Source organism: Anoplolepis gracilipes, chromosome 1 (assembly GCF_047496725.1).
Source record: "Anoplolepis gracilipes chromosome 1, ASM4749672v1, whole genome shotgun sequence".
Classification (NCBI taxonomy): Eukaryota; Metazoa; Arthropoda; class Insecta; order Hymenoptera; family Formicidae; genus Anoplolepis; species Anoplolepis gracilipes.
Genome location: NC_132970.1, coordinates 11707814 through 11729680, shown reverse-complemented (window position 1 = coordinate 11729680; position 21867 = coordinate 11707814). Strand labels below are relative to the sequence as shown.

The 21867-nt window shown below is 35.8% G+C and overlaps 1 protein-coding gene across 6 annotated transcripts in view; it reads left to right on the top strand.

Moving 5' to 3' along the window:
* Positions 1-21867, top strand: part of Smr (nuclear receptor corepressor smrter) — a 75497-nt gene that overhangs the window by 20362 nt on the left and 33268 nt on the right. For 2 of the 6 annotated variants that reach the window (XM_072889461.1, XM_072889391.1), the window contains exons 3-8: positions 12989-13649; positions 16090-16554; positions 16742-17047; positions 17229-17648; positions 18963-19007; positions 19425-19781. In XM_072889461.1, coding sequence (XP_072745562.1) covers positions 12989-13649; positions 16090-16554; positions 16742-17047; positions 17229-17648; positions 18963-19007; positions 19425-19781 — 2254 coding nt within the window. Of the gene's footprint in view, positions 1-1207; positions 1890-12988; positions 13650-16089; positions 16555-16741; positions 17048-17228; positions 17649-18962; positions 19008-19424; positions 19782-21867 lie in introns of those variants that run through there. The other 4 variants (XM_072889770.1, XM_072889547.1, XM_072889697.1 and 1 more) reach the window with 4 other exon arrangements.

The following is a 21867-nucleotide window of genomic DNA, read 5'->3' as shown; positions in this document are numbered from 1 at the left end:
TTTTTTTTTTGTTAATTTAAAACATAAATATTATATTGATACGTTATATTTTATTAAGTAAACAAGAACAATTTAACAAATTTGTACGTAGATTATTTAAGATATATTCATGTCTCAATCGTATTCAAGAGATAAAAATTTTTAATATCTTTGTGAGTTAAATTTATCGATCTACGACCTCGGGGCTGCGTTTTGAAAACTCGCCAGGTGTCTCAAAAGTACAAAGTCTTTAAAACGACGCTACCTTTATCACAAACTATTAAAACCGTCGCATAAATACAGACGCTCGTACTTCACTTTTTACTTACCTTTTACTTATCTTCCATGATCTGTCTTTTAAAATATACGACGTTTATAAAAAAAGAACAAAATCTCAAAATATACATCTTAAACGGAGAAAATTTTCAAGAACATAAAAATTCGGGAGAAACTCGTCGATAAAACTTTACGATTTATTCAAAGATTGTTTTTGCAAAACTTAATTAAATGCTTCGATAGCGGAATTCCTCTCTCGTAATACACGGATGCTTCTTCTGACGCATTTACTCCGCCGTGTCGTATCGTGGATTCTCGTTAAACCCGGTTCGAAACTCGCATATTTCGTAGGAGAGGCATGCCTCGTCGCTCGCGTGACAAACCTCGAGATGAGACGCGAGACGAGACAGGACAGATCATATCGCGTAATTAGTAATGGATCAAGGTCAATCTGCAAAATTGGCCTTCCTACATTTCAACAGCGTTTTCAAAACAATTTGTTTTCTAAAGCTTTAATTTAAAATTTTTAATTAATTTTATTTCAAATAAATGAACAACATAATTACACATTTATGAAAGCCTATCATTATTAATGTTCGTATATTTTTTAACATATGTTAGGTTACAGGAGAACGAAGGCGAGAGAGAGAAAAAGAGAGAGAAATTTGATCGTTCTAGCCTTCATTCTATTTTTGCTCTTTCTATTTTATTTTTGATCTTATTCTTTAATTTTTATTATATATATATATATATATATATATATATATATATATATAAATAGAGAGAGAGAGAGAGAGATTTAATCTTTCTGTCCTTTATTTTATAATTATAGTTGCACACATATCTGCAATTTGTGTATGTTGGATATTTATTGCTTCTGTCAAGATTTATTTAAAAGCAAGTTGTAGTTTTTCAATTTCATTCTTATTATTTCTTTATTCAAAGTTATTGGTAATTTTATTCAAAATCCACTCTGTGATTTTTTAGTAGACCAGAAATGAAACTTGAGTTTTTCGCCTGTCGAATGATCTGTTTTCTACTAACAAAATATTTAAATTTCTATCTGTGTCAGATAAAGCAGGAAAATGATTTTTTCATTATCTTTTTTTTTCCTCTCTCTTTCTCTCTCTCTCTCTCTCTCTCTCTCTCTCTCTCTCGCGTGCTCTCTCTTTCTGGATATATTGGAAATACATGTATTTCTATTTTTAAAATCCCTGAATTTGAACCGATGCGATGCGAGAGAGCGCGTGATGTATCCGCTACTGCGCGCATCTAATTTTACCGAGCGTAAGGCGCACGCGCGCCGCGTGCCACACCACTCACTACTCACTACTGCTACCTGTCGATTCTAACCTCAAACGTCAACGTTACACGTTGATCTTTAACCCTCTCGCATCGTATTTTCGCGACCGCGATCTTTCGGCAGATTCGTCAACTGTCATTCCTCATATCTCGTCGTGTCGTGTCTCATGTCGTGTCTTTTCGAATCGTCGGCGCGTTGTGATCTGTGAGTGTGAATGCCTTGGTGGATATAGGCTTCGAAGCAATAACGGCGGAATGCGCAATGAGGAGAATGCACCCGGCGCGTACAAGAGATCCCCATGAAAGCCAAGGTTACGCGCTTGCACGATGATGTAAGTCCCTCGCCAGCGATTCCCGTTAATCGCGCTTTAACGGTCTCTTCGCGATCTTCGCGGATTCTGGCCGCCACGCTTCGAAAATTCTAACCTCGTTATTCACGTCGCGTTTGCCATCACGCGAGATAAATCGCGACAGTGTGTAAGTTTTTTTTTTTTTTTTTTAGATATATTTATGATGCATCCATCGCGAGATTATGTCGCACAATCGGTCGGAATCATTGAACTATATATATATGTATGTATATATGTATATATGTATACACACGTTCTTATATACACTCGAGAAGAAAAAAAAAAAAAAAACAAATGGAAAGCATGTCTATACTGCTATTGTTTTTATACTCTCTTTTTCTCTTTAAGCAACTTAAAATTTTGGTATAAAGCCTGCATCGGAAATTTAATAATTGTTTATTTCAGATAATCGCGAAACATAGTATTATAGTATTATGTATAGAATGTAAAAAGGAAATCTTCATTGACTTTACGGAAAGAAAGAGAAAAAGAGACAATGAAATATCGTGAAATTATCTCTCTCGATGCGATACGTGTTTCAGCACACGTGCATAGATTTTAGTGGTCGAGAACACGTGTCTTTCTTAAATAAGATCCATTTACACTCGCTTGTAACACTTTTATTATGAAATTTATCTCACAATCAGCGTCCGTGCAAGAATTTGCAAGCGTGAATCTTTAATCGTTTATGGATATCCTTCCTTCTTGGAAGGCAACATATATTGCGGTTACAGTCGTGATAATCTTTTATTTAGACGAGTACCCATTCAAGTATTTTACCTCTCCTTTTGCTTCTCATCAAATATATATCATTACTCTGTTCGAGAGAGATAGAATGATTACTCTTCCTCCCCTTTCTCATTTTCCTCAACACGTGGCTTGAGGATCTCGTTTACTCGGACAATGGGTCTTTTTTCGTTTAACGGTTAACTTTTCAGCTTGGTCGGTGGGAATGAGTTCTCATCACGCGGGAAAATTGTGAGATTAAATTCGCTAACGTACACTCGGTTAACTCGACGGCAAGTAGGAGGAAACGAGGGGCGGCGAACACGCCGCTGTTGTCTATGGATTATGAATCAGACCGGCGTGTCTAGTAGAGTTAAAGCGGTGGGAGGGGGGAACGAGGTCGAAGGATAAGCGACGGTGATAACGCGATGCGATCTCTTGATACGTGTATGCACGCTTATGATGCCCGATATATTCGTGTGTGCAAGCAAATATAAGATAATTCAATTCTTGCCTCGTATCCCCGTTTATATACATTTATACGTTCCAACAATAAATTTGTGAGTTTATGATGATAGATTATCGAGAATAAAAGTATGTAAGATAAGATATCTGGAAAAGGAAAATTAATTGATAGCGTATTAATTTTCGTCAGATTTTATAAGATAATGAATTATGTGTTATTAAAATTAGCTAGATTGAAAAAACTTGTGAGATTACATCTCGCAATAATATTTAATAATTTGCGGATATTTAAAATATTTATAATTTATACGTGAAACCCCATGATTAACTTTTTTTTTAACGGATAACATTCATGCTTTCTTGTTTTCAAAGAATGCTTTTTCCGATGCGAGAATAAAAGGCACTTGCATTTTTTTTTTTTTTTTTCATAACAAGTGCAGTATTTCACGATACAAGATAATGTTGATACTTAAAACTCGATCTCTTGTGAATAGTTTGCCCTTAAATTACACGGCATACATTTATGACGTCCGCGTACGCGCAGCTATACGACTCGATGTCTCGTAAATAAATTGAGAACGGTGTCCTGGGAAAAAGAAGAAGCACCATCACGTAAAACATACACGTGCGAAATATGTATGTTTAAACGGGACACTCATAGGAACAAATTGATACTCGATACTCTGTGTATTCTTTTTTAGCGAAAGAAATGATTAATGAGATAGAAGTTAAAGAACGGTCGCGAAAATGTTCAAACAACGAAATATTTCTTTTCATTCACACAGGTTTTATTTAATCTAAAATACTAACCAACACGTGCGATTTGCGAACGATGATAAATATTATTAAAAAAAGCTGATAAAGTTCACATGATTTAACTGATATAGACGCAGATTTAAAGTATCGATTCTTTTTGTAAAACAGTTAGATAAAAATTTCATTATATACCTAAAATTATTTCAGGTTCGAATATTAAAAGTGAACCTGGCTTTGAGAAAAATATAATTTTAAACATAGTTATATTAAAAGAAATTTAATATAAAACTTTTTTTAAATTCATTACATTAATTTCATTGAATTTTTATCGAAAGTTAACATCTACTTTAATAAAACACGACAGAACTAAGAGATTTGATCGATACACTTGTCTGAAATATTTTTATAGTTATCTGTTTTTAATTATTGATCTTTCGTATCTTAAAATAAGTGCGCACTCAATAATTAGATAAAAGTTTTATTTACGTTACTCGCACGACTTTCGATTTGAGGGCAATCGTAATGCGCGAAAAATATTGAAGGACTATTTACTACTGTTGTTGATTAGAATCGCAAACGATAAATATTTATGTATACCAGGTGGAGAAGAAAGGCGAGAACGAAGGCGTTCACGAAGGCAGCAAAAGAATTAAATACAAGGGGGCTCAAGGACGTACCAATCTTTTTTTTTTTTTTTTTTTTCTGCCTCTTCATTCCCGGCATAAATTCTCACGGAGTATTTTCTTGAGAATTTTGCGAGGCCCTTCGTGAAAGATGTTTACGAATTCTATATAATACATTCGTAGTCGTTTCGTAGTGTTGATCTTATGTAATATGAGTCAAGTTTATGCAAGTAACATTTCAGAAGCAAAGAGAGAGAGAGAGAGAGAATTTTTTTTATTTGCAACGCATTTTTTAACACGAAATATTCGTAGGTAAAATTTGCACTCAGAATTTTGCGATATTCCGTATGTGTATTTTTACTACGGAAAGGTTAGAAATATCACGGTATTAAATATTGCTCGAGACGATATCGGCCGATTTCTTCTCCCTTTTAGCGTTAATTTGATCGCGCGAAAAATAGTACTGCGAGAAATGGGTCGTGGGTAATGTTTCGCAAGTTCACGACAGCCGGTCATATGTATCCGAAGAAATCGAGGAAGCATGGATGGAATCGATCGCGCGTTTAAAATTGTCGTTGATACCCACTGGAAAATGGAGGGAGGAGGAAGGAAGGAGTCAGGTGACGTTTGGAAATTCGAACGACAATATTGGTGAAAAGTATGTGCTCTTGGGAATTTAACGTGTCATTGATAACTTGGACTTTCATTTACATACGATCCTTCACCAGCCCTCTCTCTCTTTCTCTCTCTCTCTCTCTCTCTCTCTTTTGCTCTCACGTGTTTCATATAAGTTATGTACCATGTTAACGCATGTATGTACATGGGCTATTGATCCTAACGCTTCTCCCTCTTCTGCATGTATTCTCTCGACCCCTCTCCCTGCATATCTCTCTCTCTCTCTCTCTCTCTCTCTCTCTCTCTTTCTCTTGCAAAGCAAGATACCATGCATCTCGATATACGGTCGACGAGCTGTCCTCTTCCGATACTAATGTTTGCTATTTTTGCAACGTTATCCGTTATCAAGATCTCCACAAATTTGTCCGTCTGTATCAATTCTGCGCATCCAGAGACACGTGTTCGAAATTTACTTTACTTTCGTTTACAACATTTTAAAAGACACGAAATAATCTTTGAATTATGATAAAAATGAGGGAAATGTAATAACAATTTTTTTTAACGCGTCCATCTCAAATTTCCAAAGAAAGATGTGCGGAATAATTTATATATTATATAGGTATAATAAAAATGAAAAGAAGACATGTAAGCGCAATTTTATATTTAAAGACCAAACATATTTTCTTTTTATTGCCGTAACACATTTATTACTCGTTTTTAATAAGTGCTCGTAAAAACAAAATATATTGGTATGTTTAATAAAAAGAAAGTTCACGACACATATAATCGAATCATTTTCGTTATACTGCATTTGTCAAAACGTGCAGTGCATGCGTGTATGTTGTGTGTGTGTGTGTGTATACGGAATCAGTGCACCTGAAATCCGGACTCTCGTATCTCGGAAACGACATCGTATATTCGCTTATTTGAAATTCATCATTCGGCAATGCATTAGTTGCAGATAATATTTCTGTCCAATAGAAACCCGATGAATCTTCGTCATTGAATCACATTCTCTCGTTCGGCCTGTTACGATTTCTATCGCGGATAGATTGTAACTGATGTAACAATTATTCGTTGCTCTTGATCTTCAATATTATACGAAAACGAAAAAAAAAAAATATAATCACGCATCAATTATCGCGTTTCCTTGTTCGTAAATAAATAACGTAATCAAGTAAAAGTGCGATAGCTCTGTGTTATCTGTACGAGCGATACGCCGCTAATACAAGTACAAAAATGGAGTCGAGGGGGGGATGGGGAAGAATGGATAAGGGAGAAAGGAGAGATGGGAGGTATCCGAAACTTAATAATTCGCAGTAAAGTGAAACGTCCGCAGCATTCGATGATGACGTCGTATTCGTATTCGCTGTGTGTGTGTGTGTGTGTGTGTGTGTGTGTGTGTGTGTGTGTGTGTGTGTGTGTGTGTGTGTGTGTGTGTGTGTGTGTGTGTGTGTGTGTGTGTGTGTGTGTGTGTGTGTGTGTGTGTGTGTGTGTGTGTGTGTGTGTGTGTGTGTGTGTGTGTGTGTGTGTGTGTGTGTGTGTGTGTGTGTGTGTGTGTGTGTGTGTGTGTGTGTGTGTGTGTGTGTGTGTGTGTGTGCATGCGTGCATTCATACGGCGAATTCAGCAATAGACGCACACAACATACACAACACAACACACACATACACGCAAAGCACCGTCGTTCTCCTCCTCACGTTGACTTATGCACGCGTATAACGAACGCTATATCGCGCGCGCATCGCCAGAGGGAGAAAGAATAGATGACAACTGGGCACGGTGGGGGTGTAGATGAGCACCGAAGGAGGGGGGGAGGGAGAGGGGGAGACGGGAAGAAGAGGGCTCGCCAGAAGTGGGAGGGGGTCAGTGACCGTTACGTCATCGAGAACCCATAGTCGAGGAAGAGCCATCGGTCGTTGGAAGAGAACGAGCAAGCGAATGCCGATTTTAATCGACGCCGAGAAAGGACGGCGGGGTAACGTTTCCACGAAGGCCCGCCCAGAGGCGTGAAAATTATTAAGACTTCGGTTGCCCGACTTCGCTCGCGCTTAAAGTAGGTAACTTTTCCTCGGGATGACGGTCGAAAAAAAAAATTTGTAGATCGAAATGCGAAATGTCATTCTCGATTTTAGACGTTGATGAGAAAAAATTGGAAAATGCGGTGATTTCCGTAATTTTTCTAAAGAAACTGTTTTTTTTTTTTTTTTTTTTTTTTTTTTTTTTTTATATCAATTATTTAATCGATTCGTTACTCGATTAATTCTTTCGCGCAAACACAATTGCACGTAACAATATACGCACTTTCTTTTCGAAAGCGATGTTAATAACCTTCCTTTTCAAGACCTGTAAATAAAGAGGCACGACAATAGAAATATAAATAAATTAATGCTAATATGATATAAATGATGTGTGCGTGTGCGTGCGTATGTGATATAAAGTTGTTGAAAATTCTGATATTTTAGAATTTCAATGCACCTTAACTTTCTTTACAAAGCTATAGAAATGCGATATTTATTTTCACTTCGTACCGACTTGGTGCGATTTTGCGAAGAATTCTTTCGCGCGTTACGTCGTGAGTGCACGCGGTGGATTCGTTCGTGTATCGCCTATATATCTCTTTGTTCGAAGTAGGTAGATAGGCAGGTAGAGTTTCTAGCTAGGTAAAAGCGTTTCGGATGTACGACTGGTCCGCTCTATTTCACATCCGTTCGTTTACGACGACCAATCTCCCTCGTGCAAGATAATTTCACTCTCTTCTAGAAGGTTGGGAGACGAACCCAGCACCGTATTGCAAGCAGTTTTATTTTTTACGATGACTGTTAGATTGGCTGGAATTTACTATTTTTGGTTTTCGAACTTTACTTACCGGATAATTAAATCACCGAATGCCGGAGGATTTAAATTACACGTTCACTCACATTACAATGCAATTGCATTTGATATAGATTTTACAAAATTTATTTTGTCAATACCTACTTTCAAGACATTTTTTACAATGAATAGGAATTTTATTAAAAGTTTAATATTTTTCAAATTTGTCGTACATTTATATGTGAAGACTGAAACTTTCTTAATATATACATCTTGTCAGTACACGCAATATATGCGCCAAATGAGGCTTCTTTCAATGAATACTACGTATGATAAAAATATAGATACGAAAGTGCAAGGCATGACAAAGAATAGTGCATGTTCATATTGCAAAGCATGCATTTATATGTCGCAATATTCTGTCGCTCTGTTTTTGCGACGTATGTATGTACTTTGCCTTGATAATATACTGCTAAATGTAGCCCACTTGGTTACAAGCTGCACAAGAAGTGCATCTATTGTTTGCTTCGCTGTATTCGCTTAGGTCAACTATATTTGAAAAGTAGACTTTTTTGTCTCGATTGTTCTCGCCGCTCTAGTTTATCTCGAAATTGCCAATAATTTCTCGTTAATTACTATACGCTCGATCGATATTTGTGCGTTTCTCGCGACATGAATTTCTTTGAGAACTCGCGCAAGACGCGAGGTCGAAGATGCATGTGTATATTCCAGGACGCGGGAAGGTCATGCTCATCTATCCTCCGTTTCGCTCTGTCGAGGAAAAAAAAATCCAAGAAGAAGAAGAAAAGAAGGAGAGGAAAAAAAAGAAATCAGCAACAATCGCGGCTGAACAACGAACTCTCGTCCGTCACCGATTAACCTTCCACCGTAATCCGTTAGCGAGTAACGCGGGCAGGGCAGGGGAAGCTCGGCCTCGGCGAGTTTGGTGGGGTCCAGCCGCCTCTGTTGCAGCGCTTCAGCTCCAATGGAGAAACGGCAACGCCGCATTCTCGAGAGCCGAGCGACAGGCGCATTCACCCTTTTCGGCGAGCGCGTTGCGCATGCGCGTCCGTCCGTCCGTCGAGTCGGCACCGACACGCGGAACCGCGCGCAAACACCCCCGCACGTCTCGTCTCGTCTCGTCTCGTCTCGTCTCATCTCGTCTCTCTCTCTCCGGCGAACCGGCTCCGCCGGCGCATGCGCAACGGATTCTGCCACGTGTGGCTCACTGCCGCCGAAATGTCGTCCATCGAGTAGGAACGCTGCCGTGCGGAACGCCAATGGCAACTATTCCGCCACGAATCGTTTTCGACGCGTCATGCGATTGGCCGGCTGTTTCAGCCGCACCAGGTACCCATAATTTCTTCTTCGGTTCTCCCTTTACGGATCTCTCCTTGCTTCTTTTCGGTACGCTTCCTTCCACCTTCGGTATTCTTTCACTCTGTTCGGCCGTCTTTTCTTTTCGGTCACTTATTTCACGCACAGTCTACCCCTTCATCTATATCTAATTTTAAACCCGTATGCAAAATAAAATACGTTCTCGCGAGATGACTTTACACATTCTCAGTTAGAATGATGAATCGTAGACTGCGCGTAACTGCGCTATAGCAACAGCGGCGGAAATAAGTTGGACCATCGCATCGGTTCGAATGGAACTGTATTTGTTTTGATTCGACGTATTCTTAAAATACAAATTGTAGAAAATGTTTATCGCAAGAGTATCATTATTTAGGTAAACTTTTGTATCGTGTTAAATTTAATTTTATTTTTGAAACAGGCAAATTGGGAAATCAAATATGTCTTAAAACACTTTGGTATTTTTTGCGCATCGAAATAAATAAATCCATACTTCGGAGCATAAGAAAATCTGAAAAATAACCATCCTGCTATATCGGTACCGGATGTCGATAATTTTTCGCGAATGTCGCGGGTCAGGCCGACGACTCGCTTTTGCCTGGGGTGCGATCGATGGGAACCTTCGGGACTGAAATACGCACGAGAAAGAGAGAGAAAGCTAGATCAGTCAGGAACGAGGTCGTTGCTAGACGCGAATGTTATTTGCGTGGAACAAATCGCGCAATCGCGTTCAATAAAATATAACATTTTATATCAGGCGTTAACCCGGATTAACACATATTCAGTCAGCGATGGAGTTCGTCGATGATCTTGCAATTTATTTCTTCTCAACGAAGTTTGATGAATCCGCTATTATACAGATTGCTTTGCGTCATTTAAGGCAGATATATATATATATATATATATATATATATATATATATATATATATATGTAAGAAAGGATTTCCATGTAAACACAATTAAAGCATCTCACTTAAAGCACAATCTCGAATTAAACGTTATTGGTTTTGATTTCGATTCGTTTTTAGTCTTTTAGTATTATTTTAGTAATAGAAGCACTATTAATTTTAACCTTTTACCGTTACTAGGCGGCTTAATCATGCGACAGCAATTGCTCATTATTAATTGATGATGCGTTGCTTATTGAGAAAAACTTACATTTAGCAAAATAAATATATCATATTCTTTTTTTTCATATTAATTTCTCGTAGCATTCGATATTGATCTATTCTATTTAATGTCTGGTGCTCGCTGCTGTCAAGATCACTAATTAGTTCAATTAAATTAATAACCACCGACAAGGTTTCCGACGAAAAGAACGGAAGCAGAGAAATTGCAATTTTTGCAATCACATTTTTTATTCTGAGTTAACTAGATTTATAGACTCGCTCATTAATCGAAGTTTTTTCCGATAATTGATTTTTTAACGAAAATTTAATCAAATTCTATTTTTTTTTTCTTTTTTCGAAACGTTCCAACATTTTAAAAATGCATATATTTATAATGTATAATGTCCTAACGATAAAAAAAAATATATATATAATATTTATTATAAAATATTATATTGTTGTTATTATTATAATATTATAATGATTTAATATGATTAAATATACAATATGCTTTTAAATATACAGTTTTTAGTTTTATGTCGCAATTTTTTTATTGTTTTATTTCACTGATATTATATATATTATTCAGTTTTGCTTACATCAAGATTAATGATCTGCAATTTCCGTGCATTCTGTTGCGATGGTACGCGCAGTGGATTCGACGTGATTATAGGCTGGTTCGACGAGATACGCGATATATTCGAGAAATCTTGTTGGCAAATACCGTTATTCGCGTGAACATCGAACGAGTTAATGAACCAGATCATCAAGTGAATTAGTAAACTAAAGCATACATTTAAATTATTGTCACGATTCTGGCTCTCTATTTCTCTCTCTCTCTCTTTCTCTTTCTCTCAACGAGAGAATTATTTATGTATGCAACGTTAAGGCCATCTAAATGATATGATTTTAGTTTGCAGTTGCTAAAGTATCCGTGACGAAATAATACAAGCGCGTATTTATCATTATACTAGGTGATTATAAAATATTAAGTCATCAAATGTAAAGTGTTATTTTTATAATAATTTTTTTTAGAACTTATGAAGCTGAATTTGTTATAACGATACACAATGAATAATTGTTTGTTTAAATATTTTAATGATAAAAATTAAGAAGGTCAGGCAGATAACATTAAAATTTTTTTGCAAAATTTCTTAAAGACATCTATCAAGTTTTATTTTTTTATTTTATTTTTATTATAAATTTTTCGATATTAATGTAGTGGTCTCAAGTAAGTCTTGTGTTATTTTGCTCAATCGCTATCGATATATACATATTTTTTTATATATATGTATGTCGATAGCATCTTACTCTGCAAGAATGATGCGCGACGATTGAATCCATGCAAATGCAAAACTACACAGAATCCTTTACGATAGTATTACGAATTATTCAATTCAACAATACATTATTCATCAATCATCAATCATTTTATTGATCAAAAATAGAAAAAGCGCGCGATGAGAGAAAATTAATTGGTGAAATGTTCGATTCAATTCAAGAGAAAGAATCTTCATTTTGACGTTTCGGATTACAGAGCGGTGGCCTTCGGAAAAAGAATCAGAAACTTGGATGGAATCGTAAACGTGATTGGATAGAAAAAAAAAACGATGGGTATCGATCAGCTATATAAAGTTGTTAAGCCGCTGTCAATCGTATGCTTGACAGTTTTCTTTTTCTTCTAAGCCGGTCAAATTGGATCAACTGTGTATGACGTGTGACACACGAGTCGATAAACAAACTACTGCGACGCATTCTGATATAACAAGTTCGCTGACTGATTAATATAAATACTAATTGTAGGAAATGATGAAATCACGTTCTATATATCATTCTGATGATATAATTTTAATTACTCAATATTTACGTATATAAAATATTTTCTTCAAAAATATACTCCGTAAATTCATATAAATATTTTTTTTTTTCATACCAATGCGATATAGTTTATTATCTCAATTAAAATATATAGTACTTGAATTAACTCAGGTTTAAAAATTTTAATCTATTGTCAAATGCTTAAAATTGTTCGTGAGATATATCATGTGATTAGATTAGATTTTGATTCTTTCAGGACTTATTTTGCTATATTTTTGTAAAGACAAGACAGGGCTTATAGTCATGAATTTGTAATATATTTAGAAGAGAGAAAATGAAATATCGATCTTTAGATGTTTAAATATAATGATATTATCAATGTGCTACTATCTTTTAATTGGCAACTACTGATAAATAGAATATCATATCAGCATCTATTCGTGAAAGGCTAAATTCTGAAATAGTCTTCCTTATCACAGACTTATGTATTTTGTATTCATATCTGTACTTTTATATTTTTACATATTATTATCAAAAATACACGATTAACAGTTGAATAATTATTAACCAAGTCAAATAAGACAGAATAGGGTACGATCAACTAAGAAAAATCAAATTTCTTTACAATATACAATGTAAATTACAGTTATAAATTTAATAACTTGACTTCAATTGTGTCTAATAATTTATATATAGCAATGAAAAAAGCAATTTTATACTCGCGAGACTTTTTTGCCTCGGGTCTATTGTACTTAAATCTCTCTATCCTGGAATCTAATGAAATTTTACGATGATTGCAGACCAACGCAGAGTTATGTCAACATCAAGAGCAGCAGCCCAGTGTCGCCGAGGACGGTAGGAACGGGAGCGACGTACGTGCAGGGCGGTGCGGCCGCGTCTTCCGCGGCGGCGGCGGCCGCGGCCGCCGCCGCGACCGCGGGCGGATCTGCCGTCGTCGCTGGAGTTAGCACCGCCACGAGCAGCGGCAGCAACGGTGGTGTGGTCGGCGTTTCGAACGTTTTATCTGCAGCGGCAGGTGGCAACAGCGTGAGCAGCAACAACGCGAGCAACGGTAGCGCGAGCAACAACGCCGGCGGCGGCGGTAGCAGCAATGGCAGTGGCGGCGGCGGCGGCGGCGGCGGCGTTGCTGGTAGCGGCAACGGCAGCAACGGCGGCGGCGGCGGCAACGGCGGTGGCGGTGCCGCGGGTGGCACTCCTTACGTCACCGTACCATCCATGCTCCGTTACATTCATTCTTATCCGCCGACCTCGGTGTCGGCGCCGGCGGTAGCGGCGGTCGTCACCACCGCACCGTCGCCGGCGGCACCCGTGCCCATACCCGCGCCCGCACCTGCACCCCCTCCGAGCCAGCCGACCGTCATCGCCAGCCAAACACCGCCGCCGCCGCTCACTGGGACTGCCTATACCGCGAGAGACGCGTACCGCGCCGGCACTACGAACGTAGGTATTTCCATGGCGCGAAACTGCACATATATACATATATATACGTGCGCGCGCAAATACTTCCTCGTCACCTTTTCCTCGAGGTCTATCGTCTCGGTCGAGAGTCGGGATATCCCCGATCCCCGATCCCCGATCCCCGATCCCCGATACGCGCACGGCGTCGCGACGCATCAAACGGTCACGGTCACGCAAGCACGCCCGGGAACGAAAAAAAAGAGGATTTTTTTCAGAGCACTGTAAAATTGTAATAAAGTCGAGAAATAACAACTACGGAAAGCGGAGAAGTTCCGTCTCGAGAAAATTGCTTCTTTCAACGCTCCTCTTGTCGTTTTAATATTTTAATATTAAAAAATAAATATTAAAAAAATGAATACGCATACGTATAAACGCATATATAATTATGATGTGGCTTTCGATCCTTTTATAGAGACTTTTTTTTTTTAGACTTATTTATTTTTATCTCGCGTTTGATTTCTACAAATTAAAGGCCACCGCTGATGTGTGTGTACGTAAATAATTTTTCCATATCATTTGAATGTAATTATGTTGAAAGTTATCCAATAAAAAACAGAATTTTTCTCATTTTAAATTATTCAAGAAACTTTAAAAGATTTGATGTCTTAAAAAGTCTTGCTTTATGGTTGTTTGTAATTTGGTCAATCGAAAGTCATTCGAAGGAGCGATTTTTTGATTGTAACGAGTGATGCATCATGAGCGCTACGTCGAGATACGCGTTTTTTCATAAAAATATCCGAACTAGACATTCATATTCGTAGCATCAAATTCGAGAGTAATCCGGCCACGCAATCACGCAACGCAAGCGTCGTATACGCACGTCATATCGGCCGGGGCCTCGTCCTTGACTTTCACCGATTATCGGTTCTCTTCTCCTTTTTCTCTTTCTTTTAACAATATGATTCACGCGCACTGACACTCTGTAGTTTTAAATATGGCACGTCATTGTTAACGCAGAATTGATGAGCCGAACGATGTGCATGTTCTTGCCAGAGATTTAAATATATATATATTTTGATGACGTTGCATTTCATTATGCTAATAAATTATTCTTATGACGAAACCGCAAATATATGTACTATTGAAAATACGTTCGGATAAAATTATAGAAAAAAAATAAAGTTAAAAATATATAAAAAGAAATAAGAGTTATATATAAATAAAAGAAACTTGATATTCATATATGTACAGTATTTCTTTTAAACACGTACATATATTCAAATGAATAGCAATATGCGATTATGATAATCCCATGATATATTTCCTGAAAAAACATAAAGACTTTAGAATTTTCAAAGATTTTTTTATATCCCTGGAAGAAATCAGAGAATTTGAAATTTTATTGAAACTCACGGAATTAAAAAAAAATTTGATTTGTTCTTTAATAATTTTAAGCACGTGGTAATCTACTGATTAGGCATTTTAATTTAGTCTTTGATAAGTGGCTTTTTATTGATTCTTTGTATGAATGAAAAGTATTAAAAACGCACACAAAAACTTATTTTAGAAAGTTGCATTCAAATAATCTTTAATAAATCATCTTTACTTGAAATTTTGAATAAAAAAACTTGGAAAATCAGGAGATTTTTAGAGAATATTTGAGTAGACACCTTGTATCCAATTATAAAGTAATGAAAAACTGTTTCTTATTCTTTGTGAGATATAAAAATTTTGGAAATTTATTCAAGAATTTTTTAGTGAAGCGTGCAACGATATTGCTGAATATCGATTATTCAATTTTTATGAAGTTTCCCGAATCTTAAATCAAGTTAGACCGACGGTATAACATAGTTCTAGCTGGCATTATCATATTTAGCTCGTAGCGCGATACGAGTGGGCGGGTGAAAGTTTCAGTCGCCCACTCTCGGGCGACACACGCACGCGTTCTACATGTGTACGTGTAAAACACAATCGCATCGTATTTTGTTTGTTTCTTATTTACATTTCGAGCCGGTTATTTAGTTGTCACGGCTTATAGAGTAATTTGTACATTACGGTACAATGGGGCTGTGGAATTTAGCTTTGCGAATAACATCCGCGACAAAACACGACGAACGAATGAACCAACAATGTGTGTGCGAAAAACTATTGATAGAAATAAAGAAAAGAGAAGTTCGAACAGATGATTGCGCGCGGGAGATGTAAGAGACAGTGTAGCGGTCGCGAGGATATATCGCGCGTTTTCTTGAACCGGGTCATCGATTTTCCTGAAATAGTTTCGCGGCGAGAAGGTTAGAAGAGAGTGGAGCGAGAGATAAATTGAACTCTTTGGCAAAGAATAAGTAAGACAACGATGAAAGAGAATAGAAACGGATAAAGAAAAGAGAGAGAGAGAGAGAGACAGAGAGACAAAGAGGGAGAGGAGAGGGGTAAAGAAAAGTGGAAGCGGAATAAGACTTTGACCGTGGTATTTTCTTTCCAGGTGAACGAGAGGATCGCCATCAGCGTAAGCAACAGTCCTCTATCGCAAGTCGGTGTCGGGGTAGTGGCCGAGTATAGCGGCATGGGAACCGGCGGCAGAAGCGATCGACCGAGGATATCCCTCTTACCTACCGGCTCCTCGGCGACGCCGACACCGTCGCCGACTGCGGCCGCCGCGTCCGAGTATCAACAGCACGCGGCAAGAAATCCGCCGCGGGTAGGTCTCATGCCCGTCCAACCGGATCAGTATTGTACTCGCACCGCCATCGACATGGCCAGTCTGCAAGACACGCCGCCCTTCAAAAAGATTCGTCTGGGTCAGCCGCATCAGCAGGTCCAGCAGCTGCAGTCACAACCACAGTCGCGTTGTCAGAGCTTGTCGCCCGCGGACCCTTGCGGTGGAAAACAGGAACAGCAGCAGCAGCATGTCGTGCAATTGCAGCAGCCGCTTAGGATAGACACCAGGGTGAGTATAACATGACAATTTATCTTGATGATTTAATTTAACAGATTGTATATAGTCGATCTTTAAAGAATAAACTATAAATTGAACGTATCATTAAATAGGAAAAAAATAAAATAAATATAATATATAAAAAGTAATATGAAATAAGCATATTAGATACAAATATGATATGACGAATTTTTGCTAGGAGCAGCCTGCCGTGGGTGCGTATACGCCGCAAACGGAAGCTATTTCGCCTACTCTTCCAGAGCCGAATACGCAAGAGGATGCGCTTAGAAGTACCAAGGATGAGCTTTTGCAGCAAATCGGCAAGGTCGACAGAGAAATCGCCAAGAGAGAGAATCAGTTGAACATGTTGCGGAAAAGGATAAAGGAATTGGAAGAAGCAGCGAACAAGCCTCTGGAAGCGAGTGGTCTCAAACGTAATATTGAGGAACAGTCGCAACAACCAAAGCATCAGTCATTGGCACAAAAGATCTATGCTGAAAATAGGGTAAATTATATACAAGTAATATTAATCGAATTACATTAAGTATTTAGATGTTTAAGTAAAAATTTGTATTGTCAAAGTACGAATTTGTATTGTCAAAAGATTGATTAGATTAATATTTTAACCGTACAGAAAAAAAGTCGACGAGAATTGATTAATAAAGTTGGCATATTCTTATTAACAGCGAAAGGCGGAAGAAGCTCATAGACTTATGGAAAGACTAGGCCCCAAGATAGAACTACCTTTATATAATCAACCGTCGGATACGAGTGTGTACCAGGAGAATCGTACGCGGCATCAAACGTGTATGCGAACCAGACTCATAGCGAGGTTGCGGAGAGATCATACTGAGCGTGCGTCTCTTCATCAGCAGCAAACGCAAACATACACAATCTTAGTTCAAGAGTGGCATCGGAAGGTAGAACGGCTGGAGGCGACGCAGAAGAGGAAATCGAAAGAGACAAAGAACCGCGAGTTCTTCGAGAAGGTGTTTCCCGAGTTGCGAAAACAGAGGGAAGACAAGGAGCGTTTCAACAGAGTTGGTGCTCGCATCAAGAGTGAAGCCGATCTTGAAGAGATAATGGATGGTCTACAGGAGCAAGAGGTATATCGCGTTAAAATCACATTTATTTAAATAGTCATGGAATGAGCGGTGCGACACGTTGCGAAAGAGAGAAACCAAAATTATTAGAGTGAGGATGAAGAAATGGTGTAGGGAGTATAGTAAAAAGAAGCACGTTACTAAAATTAGTGTTTATAAACACTTTGACAACAATTTGAAATAAGGACTTTAAAACATTGGCAACGAATATTTCAGTTTTGTTAAATCAATGATATTAATTTATAAAATAGAAGCTATCTTGGCATACAGATTTCTCTTCTGTTGTTGGCATTAGACAATAAAGTTAATATTTAAATAGTAAATTTAAGTTACTATTTAAATAGTAATTACTTGTCTATTTAATTATTGTTTTAAAGAACAATTTATAGATTCAACATATATTTATAGCAAATTAATATTAGTTTTGCAAATAAATTTAATTATTTATCTTTACTACATTTTTTTTGTTACAATTTTTTGAATATTTATTTTTTTAATGGTTAATTATACATTAGGTGTATTAAGATATAAGATATTTTATGAACCTGTATAAATTAAACATAAATATTGGACATTGCAAATACTCAAGTTTGTTATAAACTCTTTGTATTCTTAATCTGGGGAAGAAAACAGCATTTTAGAGTTAAATCAACTCAACGTTACGTTAACATTTGCATTATCGAATCTCTTAATATTTATTTTGAAATATATATAATATTTTCATATTTCAATTGTTTACATTTTTAATACAGTAAAGCTTAACATTATATTTTCTTTTGACAATTTTTCTGTTAATTTATTATATATCTTTTTCTCGTTTTCCCTAGAGCGCAATTCTGTGAAAGCGCCATTGTCACATCAAGCAAATAACTAAAGGTTTGCATAGTTATAATCAAATGATGGTAACTGACAGTTTCTTCCTATCTTAGACATTTGTTTTCTCTCTTGGTCTTCTACTGTATACGGACCAGGGAAAGGATGGCAAACTGGATAAATGGATGGAGATGATTGAAAGTTACCATCGGACATACTAATAGATGTGCTGGACAGTAAAATCTTAATTGATTTAAATTCAGGACGCTCGGTAGAAAAGTTTTCGAAGGAAAATGTCTCTTTGCAATTGGCAATGTCATATTAAATCTGTTTTTTCTTTTAGAAAATTTTTATATTGATCAATGATCTTATTTAATAAATTTCTGAATAAGTATTGTTAGGCATTTTTATTTTTTTTCTTGTGTTTTCGTTTTTAATTAATTCTTGTTTTGAGATTCTTTGATGATGCTTCATGGAAGATATCTAACTTTACTGATTCCCCAGGAAGAAACATTGCAAGATTTAAAAAATTCCATTAAAGCCTGTCAGGTTAGTAACGTGCGTTTTTTTGCTCCCCTTCATCCTTATTCTCACACCATACATTAGTTATGGATCATATACTGCGGCATTAATTCTAACGTGCGTTTGATCAATAAATTTAAAATACTAGCGTAATGTAATAATAAACTGCAAGAGAAACACATTGGATCCATAACTATTGCTAAAGATCAAAGACATTAATCTATTTTTTAAATCAAACACATCATTTACATACCAATATGTTTTACCAATATACTTTCTTTTTAATTAAATAGTTTTTAACAATGAGTTAAAAAAGCTCAAAACTTAATAAAAGTTGTATGCGCAGTGCATTACAAAAGTATATTGATAAGATATATCTTTTTATTAATTATATAATAGATATAAAGAGATAAAAGATATATGAAACTATATTATTTATAACAGTTGGAGGATAAGAAGATGCGTTCGTATGCAGTTATACCGCCTCTACTGTTGGATGCGAAGCAACGAAGGATCGCCTTCCAAAATCGGAATGGACTGCTCCAACCAGAAGAGTTGGAAGCTCTGCACAGTGAGCGTAAATTGATCAATGTATGGAGTTCCATGGAACATGAATCATTTAAAGAGAAATACCTTCAGCACCCTAAAAATTATGGAGTGATAGCTCAATCATTAGAACATAAGGGCGTTCCAGATTGTGTACATCACTACTACCTCACTAAGAAAACGGAAAATTATAAACAACTTCTACGAAAGTCGCGTCAACGGACGCGTAGTTCTCGAAATAATCCAAATAATAAAGTAAGTTTTATTATAGTTGTTATTTTCATACATATAAATACATATATATATATTTACACGCTATATTTAGTATGCTACATTTTTATTGCTATAATTTTATTATCTTTTATCTTCGCAAGTCGAATCAAAACTATATTTAGACAAAAACATTGTTTGGTTCGAAGGAGATAAGATAGTGCCATTGATTTAATCTTGGATATACGTATGTATATTAGGTCAAAGTCATATGGAGATCACCCTTCTTTGTTTTTTTTTTTTTTTTTTTAAATAGAACTTATCAATTTCTTGCAACATTCTACATAAAAAATTATGAGGATATAATGACCAAAAAGTAAATAGTTTACAGGATATTTTATACTTTGACATAATTTTAAATTAACTATGAAATATTTCGTAAAATATTTATTTTTCGATTATGTTGCCTCAATACTTTTATGCACAAATAATAAGAGAAATTAATTGATGTAAAGAAAGTATACATAATTGTCTTAAAGACAAAAAGCATGAGTTTGCAATAAGTAGTTATATATTTTTTCTTTAAGACAACTATGTATTTTTTTACACCAATTGATTCCTCTCAGTATTTTCTGTGTGTGAAAGTATTGAGGAAAGATAATCGAAAAGTAAATATTTTACGAGATATTTCATAATTTATGTAAAATTATGTCAAATTAAAGTATGAAATATTTCTCGTAAATTATTTAATTTTTTACCATTATATCCTCATAATTTTTAATGCAGAATATTGCAAGAAATTGATTTATATAAAAAATTAGGGCAGTTCCATTCCAAAAAACAAGATTAATCTTTTTATGAAATAATCTTGGTTATTCAATGTTAAATCAATGCACAACTTTATGTCCTCCAACTTTTGTTTGAATATATTTTTGATTCGACTTTACCCTGTGAAGATAAAAGGGGAGTGATTTAAATTGAATGACACTATATATATTGTATAGAAAAATGTACCCAAAAAAATGCGTGATAAAATTTATATTAACTTTTAATATTACGACACCTTTTATTACTATATTAATCAGTGTACGTTAACTATATATAAGGTGTGATTAAAAAATATGAATGCTGCATGCCATGTAGTTGAAAGAGAAGAAACGTACATAGTGAAATCTAATTTTAGAACCTTATAATAGTGACAAGTTTTAATAGTAACAGTTGTTTAGTTTGATCAATCAATATTCATTACGAATATGAAAACTTGTTTTTTTTTATTTTTCTTTATTTTTTTTTTATAAATATGAGAATGTAAAATTATATAGAGTGTTCTCAGATTAAATAGCGAAACTTGAAATATGTATTTAAGACCTCAAAATAAAATAAGATTTATTATGGAAATATATTCATAAACACTTCGTTCAAGAGATATTGACTTCTTAAGTAAAAAAGTATACGAATAAAAGATTAAAAGGTTTTTTTTTGTATTAAAGATTAAAGGTCATTGATAGGCTTGTGTTTAATTACAGTAAAGTAATAAAGAGGGTAAATCTAGATTATTTCTACATTATTTGTTTCTATAATTTATTAGCTTGAAAAGTCAATCTCTCTTGAGCATTTGCGAACATACTTCCACAGGAAAAATTTTTTTTGCGGTCCTATATACATATTTCAAGTTAGACCATTTAATCCAAAGCATCTTGTATATTTCAGATCTGTCGTACATAGACATTTTTCATATATTATCTATTGTATAGTTTATAAAGAAGTTACGATAGATTATAACGAGAGCGTATTACCTTTTATGCATTCCTTATTTAATAAACCGAATCGGCTTTATGGTGATTCTTCTTCCAAAATGTTGTATAGTTCAATATATCAGAATGTCAAATTTAACTCTAAAATGACAACTGAGATCGTTAGTATTCAGGTGAATATTTATTTCTGTCATTGCTAAAATAGAAAAAGTAAAAACCATTACACTTTTGGACACGAATTCTTGTGCAATAATACTTATAAAAAGACTCATCCCTTTAATTTATAAGACAGATTATTTTCTGCTATAGAAAGCTTGTAGTATTTGTAAATGTAATGTTGCATATATGCGTATGATTACGTTCAAATATGGACAAGC